This window comes from Octodon degus, unplaced genomic scaffold (assembly GCF_000260255.1).
Source record: "Octodon degus isolate 3935 unplaced genomic scaffold, OctDeg1.0 scaffold00220, whole genome shotgun sequence".
Classification (NCBI taxonomy): Eukaryota; Metazoa; Chordata; class Mammalia; order Rodentia; family Octodontidae; genus Octodon; species Octodon degus.
Genome location: NW_004524796.1, coordinates 3,333,297 through 3,350,722, shown reverse-complemented (window position 1 = coordinate 3,350,722; position 17,426 = coordinate 3,333,297). Strand labels below are relative to the sequence as shown.

The following is a 17,426-nucleotide window of genomic DNA, read 5'->3' as shown; positions in this document are numbered from 1 at the left end:
AACATCTCCAATCACCCTGCTTCTGGCCACAATACCAATAGTGGTGCCAGGATCTTGGGGTCTTATCAAGGCTTGTATAAAGAGGTGGAGTGTTGGGAGCCAGGGAAGCTAGAAAATAGGTCAAGTGTGTGTAGGTAGGACTAGGCCTCAGTGCCTAAAGCAGACAAGCTACCTCAGTCCTGAGATAAACATCCTGATTGGTTAATGTCAGTGGTGAGTCACGAAGCAACTTTGTGTCACGTGCTCGTGACTTTGCAAAGGTATAAATAAACATCCATATTGTTGCTCAGGGGTCGTCTCACCAACCAGGCAGACAAGTGACCACCTAACCCAGCTCTTGTCTTCTTGTCTATCTTTTCCTCACTGCTGCCACCATTTCTCCCTGGGTAGAGTGGATTGCACTGTGCCTCACAGATCCTTACAGTGGAGGGAATAGGCAGGGAAGAGGGCTGACAGGGCACATTAGAAGGCTTTTGTGGGGTCTCACCGAGGAAGCTGTTTGCAAGTGAGGACAGATGGTCAGGCAAGCAGTTTAAAGGTCCAAGTCAGGAGGAAAAAGACATCTTAATGACTAACAAATGTTCATCAAGTCATAAACTTCTCACTAGCATTTTGTGTTTTATTATTTTCAAAAGTGCCATACTATATTTGATCTTATAGGTCAATAGCGTCACATCAGTATTATTTCAAGTATAAAGATTATTTGCCTCAAGGATCCTGGATGATTTGTTCAGTGTCACTGAGCTCATGAGGTCAACTCAAGTTTTTTGAAGGATCATACATTTTTTTCTAATACAAGTCAAGCACTCGCCAAGCAACCAGAAGACTTTTGGCATTGCTAAGTATCAAGAGCTTTTAAACCGCCAACCAGAAAGCAGATGTGATCTATGCCTAGAGAGCTTTGTTGTTCATACTAGAAAGAAAACTTGCTTATCATATTTTATTATGATGACTTTGGACAAAGAGGCTGATATTGAGTACTGTCAGGATTAGCAGACTGAACGGACATCCTAGGGCAAACATGAGCCATAGGAAGCCTTTCCCTGCCACAGAAGGAGAACCTTTAAGAACTAAACTGGAGGGCCAGGAAGATGGCTCACTGGAATAAGCGCTTCCCTGGCAAGGGCCTGAGTTCAATCCCCGGTTCTGCCAAAAAACCCCCCTGGAAATCTAAATTCATGTCCTCAAACTAGATTTCAATAAATAAGAAGTATCTATAGTTCAACAAACCTGGAGTAATAATATGGTCTCTCTTCTCACACATTTGCTTTCTTTCTCCTTTTGCTTAGTATTAGATGCATTTGTGATTACTTTACTTTGATATGTACATTAGACTGAATCAACACATACAGATAAACTGTAAAGAAAGAAAATACTTACATTTAGTTTATATTACAAAAAATTAAGCTATAACAGTTGAGAACACTCATGCCCTTAAAACTCAAGGTTTTCCATGTCAATAAAATTTAATTTTATATAATATAAATCTTTAAAGTCCAATTCTAATTTTAAAGCATTAGACCCACCAGGATTAAAATGTAAGCATTATTATTGTTTAGGAATCATATTCATTTTTGCAAAAAGATGATCACATGTCTCATTAAAAGATATTACATTATCTTTTCACTGAACAAATTACCTTTTCCTAGTACCAAGCAACATTTCATGCCTAAGAAAACCTTATTAAAATATTCTATAATTTACAGCTTTATTAGAAATGATGTAGTATATTTTATGGATTCAAAATATACTGTCCTAGGGCTGGCCAAATAGCTCAGTAGATTAAAGCACCTACAAGCAGGCACAAGGGCCCCAGGGTTTGATCCCTGGGCCTGCCATGCTGGCCCTGCCCCCAGGGTGCACTGAGATGGCAATTGAGACTGGGCATGGTGGTGTGCGCCTGTAATCCCAGTTCTTGGGAGGCTGTAAACAGGCGGATCACTATGAATCCAATCTAGTAGTGAGATCCTGAACACCCTGTAGACCCTTCCCTAAAATACAAAAAAGAAAAAAGAAAAAGAAAAAGAAGTATTAAAGGGACTGGGGAGATAGCTCAGTGGAGAAAGTGCTTGCCTGGCAAGAGCAAGGTCCTGAGTTTGCTCTCTGTTCAAAGCTTTTATTGATACTAATGTATATACTCCCTCATTTACTTAGATCATAAGAAATTCAATACATTTAGGCAATAATAACAAATACACTAAATATTATCTGGAATACGTTCTTCCTTAATAAAGTCAAATATGGTGAAATGCAATGAAACATTTCAGTTTTTCTCACAAAACAATTCTGAAACTAAACCCATATAATTCCTTGTCATTCATACAACAATTAAATAAATATCTACACTTTTTCAAGATACCAAATCTAATTAAGAAAAACTCTCCCAAAGCAACAAGTAGCAAAATAAACAAATCAGAATGTCCATAAACGAAATTTCTAGAATAGTCTTAGGCCCTGAATTTGCTTATCATTCATTAATTATTACCAGTCGCTCTCTCTGTCCCAACTTATCAGTCCCACTGTTCTTTCAGTGCCCTTCCATGATGACATGGGACACTGACCAAATTCCACAGTACAAGAGCATTCATGCAGTGGTGACACGTGCTATCTTCCTAGACCATAAGCTAAAGCAGTTATGTTCCCCAGAGCTGCGCAACAGACAAGAGGAGATGCCATGTGTTTTGCTGTTTCACAGAGGAACCACGGGATGGAAACATGATATGCAGACATTGCCCGCAGCGTGAAAGGGAACCTAAATATCAAGTGAAAGAGGCATCACCTTCTATCAGGGTAAGAAGGAGCTACAGAGAGGCCAACCTGGACCATGAGATGCACTTTGTCTGCGAGCTCCTTTGGTGACTACGTTAATCTAGCTTGTGGCACTAGAACGCTGTCCTGAATACACAGTAGGAAGTGATCTGTGAACACGTCCTCTGTCAGAACCCCACTGGCAGCTGAGGTCAGCCCTGTACCCTCAAGTGGCCTTGGAGCAAACCTCAGGAGAGCAAAGGCTGTGAGATGCACCATTTGTATTTTCAGGGTCATAGCCCTCTGTTGTCTGAGGCTTGCAAAAACTGTTAGCTACTTTCCCTTGCTGAATGGGAATTAGTTCACCATTGATGAACTAATCAGAAGGAAGCATTTCATGGATAGCACATTTTAAAAGGGATTTTACAATTCCAACATATGTATGACTCTGGAATCTTAAATTATGCTATTCTTCTTCTTAATTCCATAATTAGAAACCTGATTTAGTTCATTGTGTGGAGCTGACTTAATCTCATTTCCTCTGTTCCACATTAAGAGTGGACTGAAAATTATGCAAATATACTGGATTGGAAATTATTTTTCTTGGCTTGTACGGACCGCCTGGTTTCCTGTAGTAGAACGAGAAAGGCTGGCAACAGTAAGAATGGAGTAACATGTATTCCTAAGAAAACTATCAAAACTACTTTGAAATTTCTACCAGGCAAGTAGATTTTAGGCTCATTATTTCACCCAGTTAAAAAAATATAAGTAGAAGAAGGTAAATTATGAGCCAAGAACTGTTAGATAGAGAAGTCAGAAAAGATGTTGGCTCAGTCATTTCCTCAAGCATGCACTTCTTTGCTTTAAGAGTTTTGTTTTGTCACAGAATTAATTGCTTCATAATGTATAATCCATCAGGATAGAGGGACACAGAATTATGTAGTCCTAAGTTTATAACTGCAAAACACACAAACAAAAAGGAAATAGAACCCAATAACAAATCTGACTATTAATACCTATTTCAGCAAGAAAGAAAGGTAAGAAATGGCACCCATACAGTCTTTATGAAAATGGCTTTCACATAGAAGTATATTCCCCATGAGAACTATTCCTATGCTTTTATTTTTCAGACAAATAGCTAGGACCTAATTAGCAATGAGTAGTTTGTTTTTCCTTCCAAGTGATTATTTCAGAAAATGGAAGATTTTTTAAATAAAATTTTGTGTTTACAGAGCACTAACAATGACTCCTGAAGCACAGGTTATTTTGAGATGATCTTGGCAGGAGGCCTGCTGAGGGGTTGTGCTCAGCTCTGCCAAAGTAGGTGAGAAACCGCTGGCTGTTGGTCTGACTGCCTGCTGGCCTGGAGGGTTGCTGGCTGCTCCATCCTGCTGCTCTGGACTCTTGGTAAAGAGGAGCTTACCATGTAAACTCCCGTCACACAAGACCCCTTACAAAAGCCTGAGATTGCGTTCCCTTCATAAGAAGTAGAATGAAAAGGGGAAGGCTTGAGGTCCCTTTAAAATATAAACTTTCAGGGCTGGGGAGATAGCTCAGTGTCTTAAGTGCCTGCTTGGTAAGCACAAGGTCCTGAGTTCAATTCCCTAGTACCCCACACCCTGAAAAAAAAAAAAAAAACCAACAAATAAATAAACCATTTAAGGCTGGCCAAATAGCTCAGCAGATTAAAGTGCCTGCAAGCAGGTGCAGGGGGTGGGGGTTCAATCCCCAGGCCTGCCATGCTGGCCCTCCCCCCGGGGACGGGGCACTGAGAGGGGGATTGAGACTGGGCATAGTGGTGCTTGCCTGTAATCCCAGCTCTTTGGGAGTCTGTAAACAGGAGGATCACTATGAGTCTGATCTAGTAGTGAGACCTTGAACACCCTATAGACCCTTTCCTAAAATACAAAAAATAAAATAAAATAAAATGTAAACTTTCTGTCTGTTTTGAGACAAAGTCTCACTATGTGGTTCTGTCAATCAATCCTCCTGCCTCTGCCTCCAGAGTGCTGGTATTATAGCTGTATGCCACCTTACCTGGCAAAAATATAAACTGTTACTGACTTCAAATTGAGACCACATAACCACATGGAACACTCTACAGTGTAATATATGTATCTTAGATAATTTTAGAGAGATAGTTTGCAAATCTAATTGTTGCCACTCAGTAAACCCTAAATCATAGCTGAATTCTACAACTTCCAAATTTTCAGCAGATTTTTTATGCTGATAGTTCTGTAAGTATTTCTGTCTACAGACATGCATGATTCTTTATTCCTCAATATTTGCATAGCCAAAAGTACCTTTTTTACCTCTTTATGTTATTCCAGTACAGGGTAACTTCCTCAAGTAGAGAAGCCACATGTAATTCCACTTAGTATTCAACCCAAAGTACCAGTGTGAATGATTAATATGTTCAGCCATAACATGAGTTTACTTTTTTCTATGATGTTACAGTCAGGTGGGCACCATGAGTCTCTTAAGGACACCCAAACATCAATTCAGCATTAATTATTCCCAGCCCAACGTCACAGCCTGGAAGCTAAGCTCTGTTAGCTGCTCAAAACCTCCCGACATGGAATTTAGCCTTGAAAGGTTCCTTCTGAGTGTTTTTACCAAACATTAAACTCTATGAAACCAAAACACAAAAAGGACAACAGTGCTGGACTCAGCAGAAAGGCCTACAGATGTGTCAGATTTTATGCTGCAGAAATACCCGTACCGCTGACCACAAAGATGTCAGTATCACACATTCATTCCTCAAAGAGTCGTGAGGGCTTCGAGGAACAACCAAAAGATAGACAGCTATTGTGGGGGACATTTCTCTGAGTGTAAGGTGACGCCTTTACAACCTCACCATCACAGAGGTGGAAAGATAAACTATATCACCTTCATTTTGTGGAAGACAAAATGATCCTGGAGATCTTAATCCACTTGCTGCAAAACTAATAAATTGGTGTTCAAATAAAGAAATATCTTAATCTCCTCGGTTAAGTACACGAGAGTATCTTATCATCTCATCGTATTCTTACATCTCTCTTCTATTCCAGAGTAGACCTAGAATCGTACAAAACAGACTCTGTAGAGAGCACAGCTGCACCAGTGGTGTAAACCACCTACAGAAGCACATGTTTCATGTGCTGGTAGTGCAGATAAGAATCCCAGATGATTTTATAGGTCAGACTCGTCTCTTGCACTCTTAAAATGTCACTAACAGGTAAAGAAGTGATGAAATTGGACCAAGGTTTAAAGGCAGGTACTTACTATTTAGTTGATTGAAAAGTAGAGTGTTTAAATCTTTAAAAATACTATGAGAGTAAAATATGTATCATTCTTAATTCCCTTGAAAATACACCCTCTAGTCTATTATTGGTAGACAGAAATGTCATTGATTTTTATGTGTTAACTTTGTATTTTGCTATGTGACTGAATTTGGTTATTAATCTAGGAATATTTTTGTGGAATATAGTACTCTTCTATGTAGAGTATTATGTCATCTGCAAATAATAAAAATTTAATTTCTTTCTTTCCTGTATATATCAGTTTTATTTCTTTCTGTTGCCCGACTGCTCTGGAGAATGTTTCAAAAACTATATTGAACAGGAGTTGCCGTAGGAGACATTCCTGTCTTGTTCTGGTTTTAGTGGGAAAACTTTTGACTTCTCCTCATCTCAAATAATGTTGGCCATTGGTTTGTTGTCAATGGCTCTTACTAGAATGAGACAGAATTCTTCTAGGCCTATTTTCCTCAGGGTTTTTTTTTTTTTTTTTTCGGCGAATGCCTTCAAGGCATGACTGGCTGTCTTGTGTTGTGGGGATCGAACCACAGCAACCTGAGCCTGACTGCTTTGTTGAAGCAGCCACCTAAAGAACTGAGCTAAGGGGCAGGCCCCCTCCCTCAGGGTTTTTGTCATAAATAGATGCTGGGTTTTTGTGTCAACTGAGATGATCGTGTGGTCTTGTCACTGCTTTACAGTAGTATACAACACTTGTTGATTTGAATATGTTGAACCATCCCAGGATCCTGTGATGAAGCTTGATTGTACTGTATAATCTTTTTTTAATGATTTGTTGCATTCTGCTTGTCAATATCTTGTTGAAGATATTTGTATGTATATTAGTTAAAGAAATGACCCTGTAGTTCTCTTTTTTGTTTAGGTCCTTTTTGGTATTTTGAATCAGGGTAACACTAGCTTCTAAAAATGATTTTCAGAGTACTACTTCCCTTTTAGTTTCAATGAAGAGCCTGAGAGGATTGGCATTACATCTTCCCTGAAAATCCTGTGGAAATCTGCAGTAAATGTGTCAGGACCTGGGCTTTTCTTAATTGATAGATTTTTTAAAAAATTACTTCTTCAATTTTATTGCCTCATACTGGATTACTCAGGGTTTTCACATCTTCTTGCTTTAGTTTTGGTAATTCATAGGTGGCTAGCAATCTGTCCATTTCTTTGAAATTCTCCAATTCTCTAAGAGTATGTGTTCTCAAAGTAGTTGCTCATGTTCTAATGGATTCAGCATTGTAACAGAGTTTTTTATTTCTAATTGCATTGATTTGGATCTTTTCTTTCCTTTTTCAGAGTAAGATCAGTTAGGATGTTGTGTAGTTTGTTTATTCTTTCAAAGAGCTGGTTCAATGACTCATTGATTTATTTTTTGTATTGTTATTTTAGTCCCGATTTCATTAATTTCTGCTTTGATCTTTAACATTTCCTTCCTTTACTGTCTTTGGATTTAGATTGTTCTTTTTTTTAGGACCTTGAGGTACATCACTAAGTTGTTTATTTGGGTTCACTGTTTTTCTGAAGTGTATAAACCTCCTTCTGAAGACTACTACTGCTTTCATTGTGTCCCACAAATCATGCTGACAAGTTTCTTTCTAGGAATGGTTCAATTTCTTCCTTGATTTCCTCTGGGATCCACTGATTATTCAAGAGGGTCTTGTTTAATTTCCATGCATCTGCATAATTTCTTTTGCCTTTAATTCCTAGTTTTATTACACTATGACCTGATAATATACGTAGTCTAATTTGATTCTTTATAGGCTAACGTGTAGTCTATTTTGGAGACTGTCCCATGTGCTGCTGAGAAGGCTATATATTCTGTTGTTAGGTGGAACACTATAGATATGCATCGTTTATTTATTTGAAGGTTTAGTCCAACTCTAAGATTTTGTTGGCCGATTTTCTGTCTAGTTGATCTATTTGTAACCGTGGGGTATTTAAGTTCCCCACCACACTCATGCTGAGCTTTAACTAGTCTTTTATGCCTCACAGTGTTTGTTTTGTGAAGCTGGGTATGGTGATGTTCAGTGCACATAGATTTATAATTGGTACCACTTCCTGTTTAATTGTTCCCTTAACCAATATGTAGTAACTATTTTTGCCTCTTCTGATCAGTTTTGGCTTGAATACTACTTTGTCTTATTAGGGTGATTATTACTTCTGTTTTGGGGGTTCTAATTGCAAGGGATATTGTTTTCTAGCCTTTGATTTTTTTAAATCTGTGAATTTCTTTTTGAAATAAATGTGGTTTCTGTGCACAGCATATTGTTGGGTTTTGTCTCTGATCCATTCTGCCAACTTGTCTTTTGATTGGAATTGAGATGATTTCCATGAAGAATTCTCACTGAACGGCACCGACTCATTCCTGTCCTCGTGTTATTCCTGCTGCCGACTTCCAGCCCCCTGTGGCCTGACTGCTCACCTTCCTGGTGTCCTCGCTCTGTTAGACATTTTAGCGAGTCTGGCTTCACGCTGCTTTCTCGCACAGCGCTGGAATCCTCTTTGCTTTCTTTAGTTGCGCTGCTGTGCCTGCCTTGATGTCCTGAATTAACTCAAACTGATTGCCTTTTTGATCATTTTGACATTAGGTAAGAGCCTGGTGTCAGGTATAGTGCCCAAGGTCAATGAGGATAGATTCCAATGAGTCTGTAAGCCGGCCTTTCCTTCGAATGGCCCTGCACATTTGATCACACCTCATACCAACGGGACAGAAGACTTCCAGAACTATTTCAGAAGGTGGCAAGGAGGATGGGATAAGTGTGTCCCAAGTAAGAGGGAGTACTCTGGGGGGGGATTGCTGTCAATGTATCTTTTATATAATAAATTTATTAAAAATTTACATGCATACCGAAATTTCCAACTGTACCTCATATTCCAGTAAAAAACACAGCAGATCGTTTACCAAGAAACAGCATGGAGAATCCCAGTTCTCTCACAGGAAGGCCAGGTGATGGGTCTCTGAATGGCCAGTGAAACAGGGAGCTTCTCCAGGAACCCCAGAGTACAGGGTTTCCCCTAGGCCCAGCGTGCTCTGAATCAATACAAACTTGGAGATTTACTGGCTTGTGCTCCTCTTAACAACCAAATCTACAAACCTAAATGTGAGACAGAATTAACTCTTCATATCAATGACAGCTGGAATCAGATATCGTTTCCTTCTATATAATCCCAGCTCTCTGTTCAGAATACATTTAGAGATACCTGAATAAAGTCAAAAGCTTACTGGGAGAAATGTATGCAGTGTGTTCATTATTGAAACTGTCCTACCAATTTGATTTGAAACTGTCAAAAAAATATTTCTAATTGTTACATGATTTAAACTAGATTAATTTTTCCTGATTCCATTATTCATTATATATTCAGTGACAATTCAATATCTAATCACAAGGTACTACTGCTTAGCTAATAAAGATAATACAAAACAAAACAAAAAAATAAAGTCAAAAGCTTACTGTTCCACTTGCTCAAATTGGGGCTTAAACTGTGACTACGCTACTGAATTTTTTTTTTTTTTCCAGAACCAGGGATTGAACTCAGGCCCTTGCACTTGCCAGGAAATGCTGATTTCTAATTACACTAATGCTCTAGTCTCGGAGTATCTTTAGTGACGCCAGCATGGTATTATGTTATGGTATAAATTTAGGAAACACTTTGATAGCTTGTTCTGGAGGGGACCAACACAGTCTTATAGTTTATTCTGTAAAGAGCTACTTTTAATAAGAAATAAGGATCATATTTTAATCAACATCTAGGGAGCCTAATAAAATAACTGACATACAACTACAAAGCCTATGCAAGATATTCGGGTGAACTGAACCTCACTGGTGATCCACTTGAGAAAAATTAAAGTGACACTGTGTAACTATATTTGATGCAATTATTAATACCTAATGTTTTGTGGATTGTGATAAAATTAATATATTATATTGCTAGTTAGCTGTTAATCTCGCCTCTCCCTTTCCTCATATATGCGATGAAAAATAACTCATAACTTTCACTTGCTGTTTATCACAAATAACATTGTTTGGCATCAACGAGCTAAGGTTTCCTTTTTTTTTTTTTTATTCTTAGCCATTGCAGAAGTTGTAGGAAGCAGCTCAGAACTGCTGGGGGCATTATACTAAGCAATCTACATACCATCACAGTCTGCATTCAATCTCTTGAAAGATGGTCATTATTTTTAATTTCATAGACTATGAAACAGAGGCTTAGAGAAGATAAGGCTTGCTTGAATCATATATATTAACACTACTAGTATTACTAATATTCTATCACTAGACTCACTAGTACTCACTGTCGATTCTCACCAGATTGAAACACTTGGCATCAAATCACAGTAAAAATAAATAAATAAATAAATAAATAAAAATAAGCTTAAAATATGGTGAATATTCCAAACACATAGGAAAATTTTTACAAATCAGAGGTAATTTTCATAAGATAGAAGGGGGAAAAAGAATAGAAAGACTTAATCTTATGCTAGGAAAACAGCACACAACTCTAGTCAGTAAAATCACAGTTGAGAAATTTACAATGTCATAGTACCAGAATCCATGAAAAAATAGGTATACTTAATACTTTGCAAATTTCTTATATATACTGGAAAGTGAAAAAGTAACCACTCAATCCACTAGGATTGACTTCTTAATTTCATTCTGATTCAGTAACAGAACTAAGTGAAAGGCAGGCAGGCATGGTGGTGCATGCTTGTAATTCCAACACTCCGGGGAGGCTGAGGCAGTATAGTTGAAAGTTTGAGCCTAGCATGGGGCAACTTAGCGACTTAGCAAGACTCTGTCTCAAAATAGATGCAGGCCGGCCATGTAGTTGAGTGTGAGTGTCCTGGCTTCACCTCCTGGTGGGGGCAGGGAGGAGGACAGGAGATAGAGAACAAAACAAATAAGTGCTAAATGTGAATATGTTTTCATGTAGCTGGAGAGTTGGGGTTTGGTAACTTCGGAGAATATAAATAATGCAAAACTGAAATAATATTTGGATTAGAACAAAAATAAAGACTACATAGTTTAGCATCCTAAAAAATTCTTTAATGCATACACTGACATATTAATATGTATATAAAAATTCTTTCCATTTATGTTATTGTCCAATCTGGAAAGACCTTGTCTGCCATTACTGTAAAACTTTGCAGAAGACTGGATTGAAATTGTTAATGATGACACGAGACAGTCTTTTTGCTTTGACCAATTTTTCATGCTTACCTCCAGTAATCTGAATAACTACTTTGAAGACAACAATGTGCAATATAGCAACCATTATTGAATTCCTATCATCTTGTTTTTAGAAATTCTAGGGGCCGGGGAGATGGCTCAGTGGAATAAGTGCTTCCCTGGCAAGCACAAGAGCCTGAGTTCAATCCCCAGTTCCACCAAAAAAAAAAAAAAAAGAAAGAAAGAAAGAAAGAAAGAAAGAAAGAAAGAAAGAAATTCTGTATTGTTTTTAATGTTTTAAGAAGTATGTTTTTTAAAAAAAGTTCTTTTAAACTTTAACCATTGAAACAAAAATTCATGCTTTTTTAAAGCCTACACAAATGTGTTAGTTAAAATGAGGAGTGGTGAGGCCACAGGGAAGAAAAGGACAGAGATAGTTTTATTATTATTATTATTATTACTAGTGGTACCAGGGATTGAACTCAGGACCTTGTGCTTGTCAGGCAAGCACTTACTCTACTGAGCTATTTCCCCAGCTCCACAACAGAGATAGTTTAAATGGATAAAACTTCCTATGCAGACTATTCATAATACTTTAAAACTGGACTGAAATTCACTGTAGGATTCATTATGCATGCAACTGTTAGAATCACACAGACTGATGTTCTGAAATAAGTGACCTTATCGTATCCATTTTCATGGTGGCAAGCAAGTATTCAAAATGACAGTGCGGGGATCGGGGAGATGGCTCAGTAGAGCACAAGGGCCTGAGCTCAATCCCTCTTTTTTTTTTTTTTTTTTTTTTTTGGCAGAACTGGGGATTGAACTCAGGTCCTTGTGCTTGCCAGGGAAGCGCTTATTCCACTGAGCCATCTCCCCGGCCCCCACCCAGATATTTCTTAGTTCTCTGTTGAACTACATGTTATACAGGTCCCAACACCTAGGCATAAGAGATAACTTGGAAAGAGTATCAGACCAGCTATATTTAATTGTCTTTAAAATACTTTCATGCTCTACTAGCATAGATACTTGTAACTTTATGATTTTTATATGTACAGGCTCTAACTTTTTTTTGCTTCGGTATTGGGGATTGAACTCTAGGCCTTTGCACTAAGCTATCTCCCTAGCCCCTTTTCTTTTTTCTCATTTTGAGACAGGGTCTCCCTAAGACATGAAGTTATCCAGGATGAGCCTAAACTTTTGTTCCTCCTGCCTCAGCCTTCTAGAGGGGATTACAGGCATGTCCACCATACCTGGCCCAAGTGCTTATTAAATTTTCAGCTCTGGGATTATTTTTTTCTAAAGCTTACCCTTGAATAATGATAATCATATCATTAATAATAGTGATTTGTTGGGCAGGGATATAGCTCATGAGCATAGCACCTACCTGACAAGCAGGTATTCAGACCTTTCCTGAATTCTATTCCCAGTACCAAAAAAGAAAAATCATGATTTGTTTTTAAATTTTCTTGATGTATAGGTACAGTTTTTCCTAATTTTATGGATAATGAAATTGGGAATTCAGGCTTAGTGATAGAATCATAAAATCACATCATATTGTCATAAAATCATATCATAAAACTATAAAAATAAATTCTTGGTATGATATTATGAGACAGTATTTTCTATAAAAATTCTAAACCAAATCCCAAGATCCCAGCAGCCAGCCATCCTTGTGTAGTGAAGCACTGTGCTGAATACCTTTCAAACATTATTCTCTCATGTCTGCACTTCAGCAAATTAAAGTAAAAAGGTTTATAGTGAGAAACAGCAATAAAGTCTTAATCTGCAGTGACACAGAAGCCAGATCATCCTCAAAATCCCTCAGAAACAAACAAGCAGAAAGCTCAGCAGAGAAGCTGTCAAAATGATTTTCAAGGCAACAAGTGGTTACTGGCAGCTGGGAAAAGCATTTCCACTTTCGCTCTGTTTCTCTAGGTTTTCTCCCCACTTGCTCTACTAGTAAAGGGACTCAGGAACACAGTGTTTAAAATCAGAGTCACAACTTCACTTGTTTAGACGTCCTCAACGTGTAAGTCATAACACTGTGCATGACATTTTGGGCCCAACAAGGCATTCCTTATAAAAGCCATCAACTTGACTTTAGCCTGAGCTCATTAGCAGTTGATTATACCCTGTTTTTTCTTAGAGCACTGTGAATCTGGCCTGCCTCCCTCCAAGTTTGCTTACCCCAGGAATAATGCATTTGGTCTGAGGAGACAGGAGGCGTCTGTCAAGCATGCCAGTCCAGTTCCGGGGTGCAGAACTCCAGCCCAGTATCTTCCCAGGAGCCTCAACTTGGTACCATCTAAGGGCGGCCAAGTCGTGTTCTGCCCGGCAGCAAAGAGTTGCTTTTCTTTTCCTCACTGCTCTTAGTCAGTATGAGTTTCTGGCTTTCTGAAGTTCCTCAGATTGCAACAGCTCTTGCTCTGTTCCAGAGCCACTCAGGCACAGGCAGAAGAGACCATTAGCAAACACAAGTGGGAGGGTCTCTTGACTACTCTCAATTACGTCAGCTGGCTCGGAAGAGGGAGTCTGTGAACTTGTCAAAGCAGAGAAACACTTCATTAATATCAGATGCATGCCTTCGGGCTGACCTGGCTTCACAGTGCTTAAAGATACTTTCTGCATATAGAACAAAAGATTGCACAACGGGGTAAGCTCAGAGCATTCAACTACTGTCCTGTCCTGAAAACAGCTGGAATACAAATGAAAACATTCTTCCAACTCCCACTCTATGAAGAAATAGTTTCCTTTTTGCATGCAAGAAGTGCTTTCTTCCACCTTTGCTGGCTTTCAAGTTCTCAATGTGTATGGAGCATATGCTTTTTTTCAGTCAAATTAGTATCACTTTCATAAATTTAGTTTATTTAAATTTTAAAAAGCCTTTTAAAGGAACTGGGGATGTAGCTCATCGGCACAGCACATATTGTGCCAACAACAAAATAAAAGCCATACGATACCCTTTGCTTCATCAAAAAGCATCTTTAAAAAAAGAGTAACTACAACTCTGAAACTGTGTTGGCAATGCACCTAACAAAGCCTATAACTATTTGCATGCTGTAATTATGGCATTCAGGAGATCCAAAATGTATCCAAAAAAAAAAGAAAGAAAGAAAGAACGAACTTTTATAAAGCAATGAATCCAACTTGCAATCTAAAAAGAATAAAGAAAAGAGTCACATGAATATTAAATAGGAAATAAAATCCTAGTGGTCAATAAATGGGATAAAATGCTTGACTTTACTACTAATAGAGAAATACAAGCCCAAATCACACTTTAACATTTCATACTCATCAGAGTGGAGGAAACATTCAAGAAATGTGAAAATACCAGATCTCAGGGAAGATCCCAAGCAGGGATTGTCAAACTACCACCCGCTGACCAAATTTAGCCAGCCACCTGTTCCATGCAACCTGCAAGCCTAGAATGTATATTACAATTTTGAATGCTTGAGGCAGACATCAAAGCAGAGTGGTATTTTGTGGCACATGAATATCAAATCACTGTTAATGTTTTATGACAACATAGCCGTACTTTTTAAATTTATATATCCTTCATGGCTTTTGTGCTATAAAACCAGAGGCGAGTAGTTCCAATCGAGACCATGTAGCCTCCAAAATCCTTCAATATTTTGTCTGTGGCCCTCAACAGAACTTTGCCAACTTCAGATAAACAGCAGCCAGGCTTTCACATGAGATTGCTGAGGGGGAGGTGGCACCAGCACAGCCATGTTAGGGGTGTAGCAAAATGCACTACTGATACTGGGGGCATGGAATTCCTCAGACTCAGTACCCCACGCCTCAATACCAAGATTTTCTACTGGCAAGTTGGCAGCCTTTGAATCAACCAACCACAGACTGAAAATACTCAAGAAACATTTGTCTGTGTTAAACATGTACAGAGTTGTTTTTCCTGTCATCATTTCCCAAAAGATACAATGTAACAACTATGCATATTAGCTAGTATAGATCTAGAGATGACTTACTGTACATGAGAGGATGTGCATGGGTTTATAAGTGCACATACTAGGCCATTTTATATTAGGCATGAATACCCTGAGAAGAAATAGTTTCAATGAAGAAACTACTTTGTTACTGATATTTTTGTTCCTTAAACTAGTCTATAACTATTTCTTGATATTCCCAGGAATCCTGGAACCAATTGCCTTTCAGATATCAAGGAAGGACCCTCTATATGACACTATCACATGTGAACACAGAGCAGAACAAATACAAATGTTCATGGCAATGTTACAGTAAAGACTGGGAAGCAACTTTCAGGCGCAACCACAGAACAATGGATCAACATACTCTGGTACACTATTCAGTGAATGGCCTAGGAGTTAGATGCAAAGATAGGTCCCCACAAATACAGTGTTAGTAGACAAAAAGTTGCAGAAGTTAAGAATGCACAGGACTTTCCTTTTCTCTCTTTTTCTTGACCTATTCTTTCTATCTCTTTTTGCTAGTAGCCGCCACAAGGGTGAGGTGATATCTCAGTGTGGGTTTCACTTGGGGTTCTCTGATCAGTAATGTTGAGCACTCTTTCCTATACCTGTTGGCCACTTGCATGTCTTCTGTGGAGAAATGTCTATGCTAGTCTTTTCCTATTTAACTGTCTCCCTATTGGACTGTGTGAGTTTCTTAGTTTCTATGTGATGGATATTAACCCTCATCAGATAGATATGTGGTTTGTGAATATTTTCATTAGCTGCCTTGTCATTTGATGACTGTTTCTTTTAAAGTCCATTTTAAAAAAAATTACTGTAGTCCACTTTTTAATTTTTGCTTTTGCTGCCTGAGTCTTTGGTGTAATAGCAAAAAAATCGTACTGTCAAAGTAAGTACTAAGACTTTCATTCATGGACTCTTCTAGTTTTATGTTTTAGGGTCTTACATGTCAGACTTAAATCTATTTTCTGTAGAATTTTGTATATGGTGAAAGATGAGGGTCTAGTTGAAAGATGAGGGTCTAGTTTCATCTCAGTGTTTATATCTGTATATAAAATAGGTTATCACACTAAATGAAGACAATTTTCAAAAAGAACCTGTGATATGATTTGTATAAAGTTTGAAACTACACAAAGATGCTATCGAATGTAGGAGACAAAAAATGTAAAGATAAATATGAAAACAATGACTAACAAAACCACCATAGTGTTTATGCATTAGAAAAGGACACTTGAGATAATAAGGGTAACTTTGTTACTGATATTTTTGTTCCTTAAACTAGTCTATAACTATATGTTTGGTTAGTAAGTTATTTTGTATCCTCTTATATTCTGAAACAAATAATAATATATTTAGAAAATTAGGAAAACTGTTAAAAAAGAATCATAGTACAAAATATGTCAAATAATTACATAGTCATTAAAGTGTTTGTGGGACACTATTATTATTTAACAGGTAGCTATAAGTGAGATTAAGTTAAAGTAAAAATCACACTGCCAATTTTTTTTTCCCAAAATGACTCCACCAGTAAAAATATTTAGAAAAGTCTTGTAAGGAAATATATGGAATAAAGTGGTTGCTGGATAGTGTTTTGGAAAGGTTCTTTTTATTCCTTTCCTTTAAAAATTACTTTTCTTTTTTAAATAGTAATATATTTTTATTGTAATAAATTTTTCAATTTAAATACCTACCAATTATTTGGACCATACTTTGTAAAGATATAGAAGAAATAGACTTGTCTATAAAAAGCTTATTGTCCAAAAGATCTTTATGAACCAAGGGCAAATAAGCATCTTTCGGTCACACTACCAGCAACACAGTCTGGAAAAATGGCCTAACCCCATGTCACATGAGCTCTATCTGCACATTGTTGGTCAGTGTGCCTTCCCTACAGAATCGACAAGTTAGAGCTCCTTCAAATCTGCAGAGGCAGTGGATGAGGACAAAGGATGGGTGTTTGTGACAGCAAATTAAAACTCTGTGGGGATGTTTCTCTTAAATTGAGCCACCTTCAAACATTTCTTCCTAAATCATTTTATTTTTACATTAGTTACACATATTAATAAAGTGTTACCTCCATATGTGAATGTGGAGTACACTAATAAAGTGCATCACATATGAAGTGACAAAGCAATAGTGGCTATGACTTCAGGATGCTCAACTCAATCACACTGAAATGTCTCAGATAGGGTTATAAGACAATACACAGGGCACTCAGTTAAATAATACAATCCAGAAATTAATAAACATTTGTAGCATAAATATATACTGAA

General features: G+C 37.8%; 1 protein-coding gene across 5 annotated transcripts in view; it reads right to left on the bottom strand.

Moving 5' to 3' along the window:
- The window catches only part of Cacnb2 (calcium voltage-gated channel auxiliary subunit beta 2), a 374,901-nt gene that overhangs the window by 165,214 nt on the left and 192,261 nt on the right, over positions 1-17,426 (bottom strand). The window contains exon 1 of one of the 5 annotated variants that reach the window (XM_023705441.1): positions 13,391-13,632. The exons of the other annotated variants lie outside the window; for them this stretch is intronic. Within the exon in view, the coding sequence (XP_023561209.1) occupies positions 13,391-13,441 (51 nt within the window). The 5' untranslated portion in view covers positions 13,442-13,632. Of the gene's footprint in view, positions 1-13,390; positions 13,633-17,426 lie in introns of those variants that run through there. 5 annotated transcript variants of the gene reach the window in all.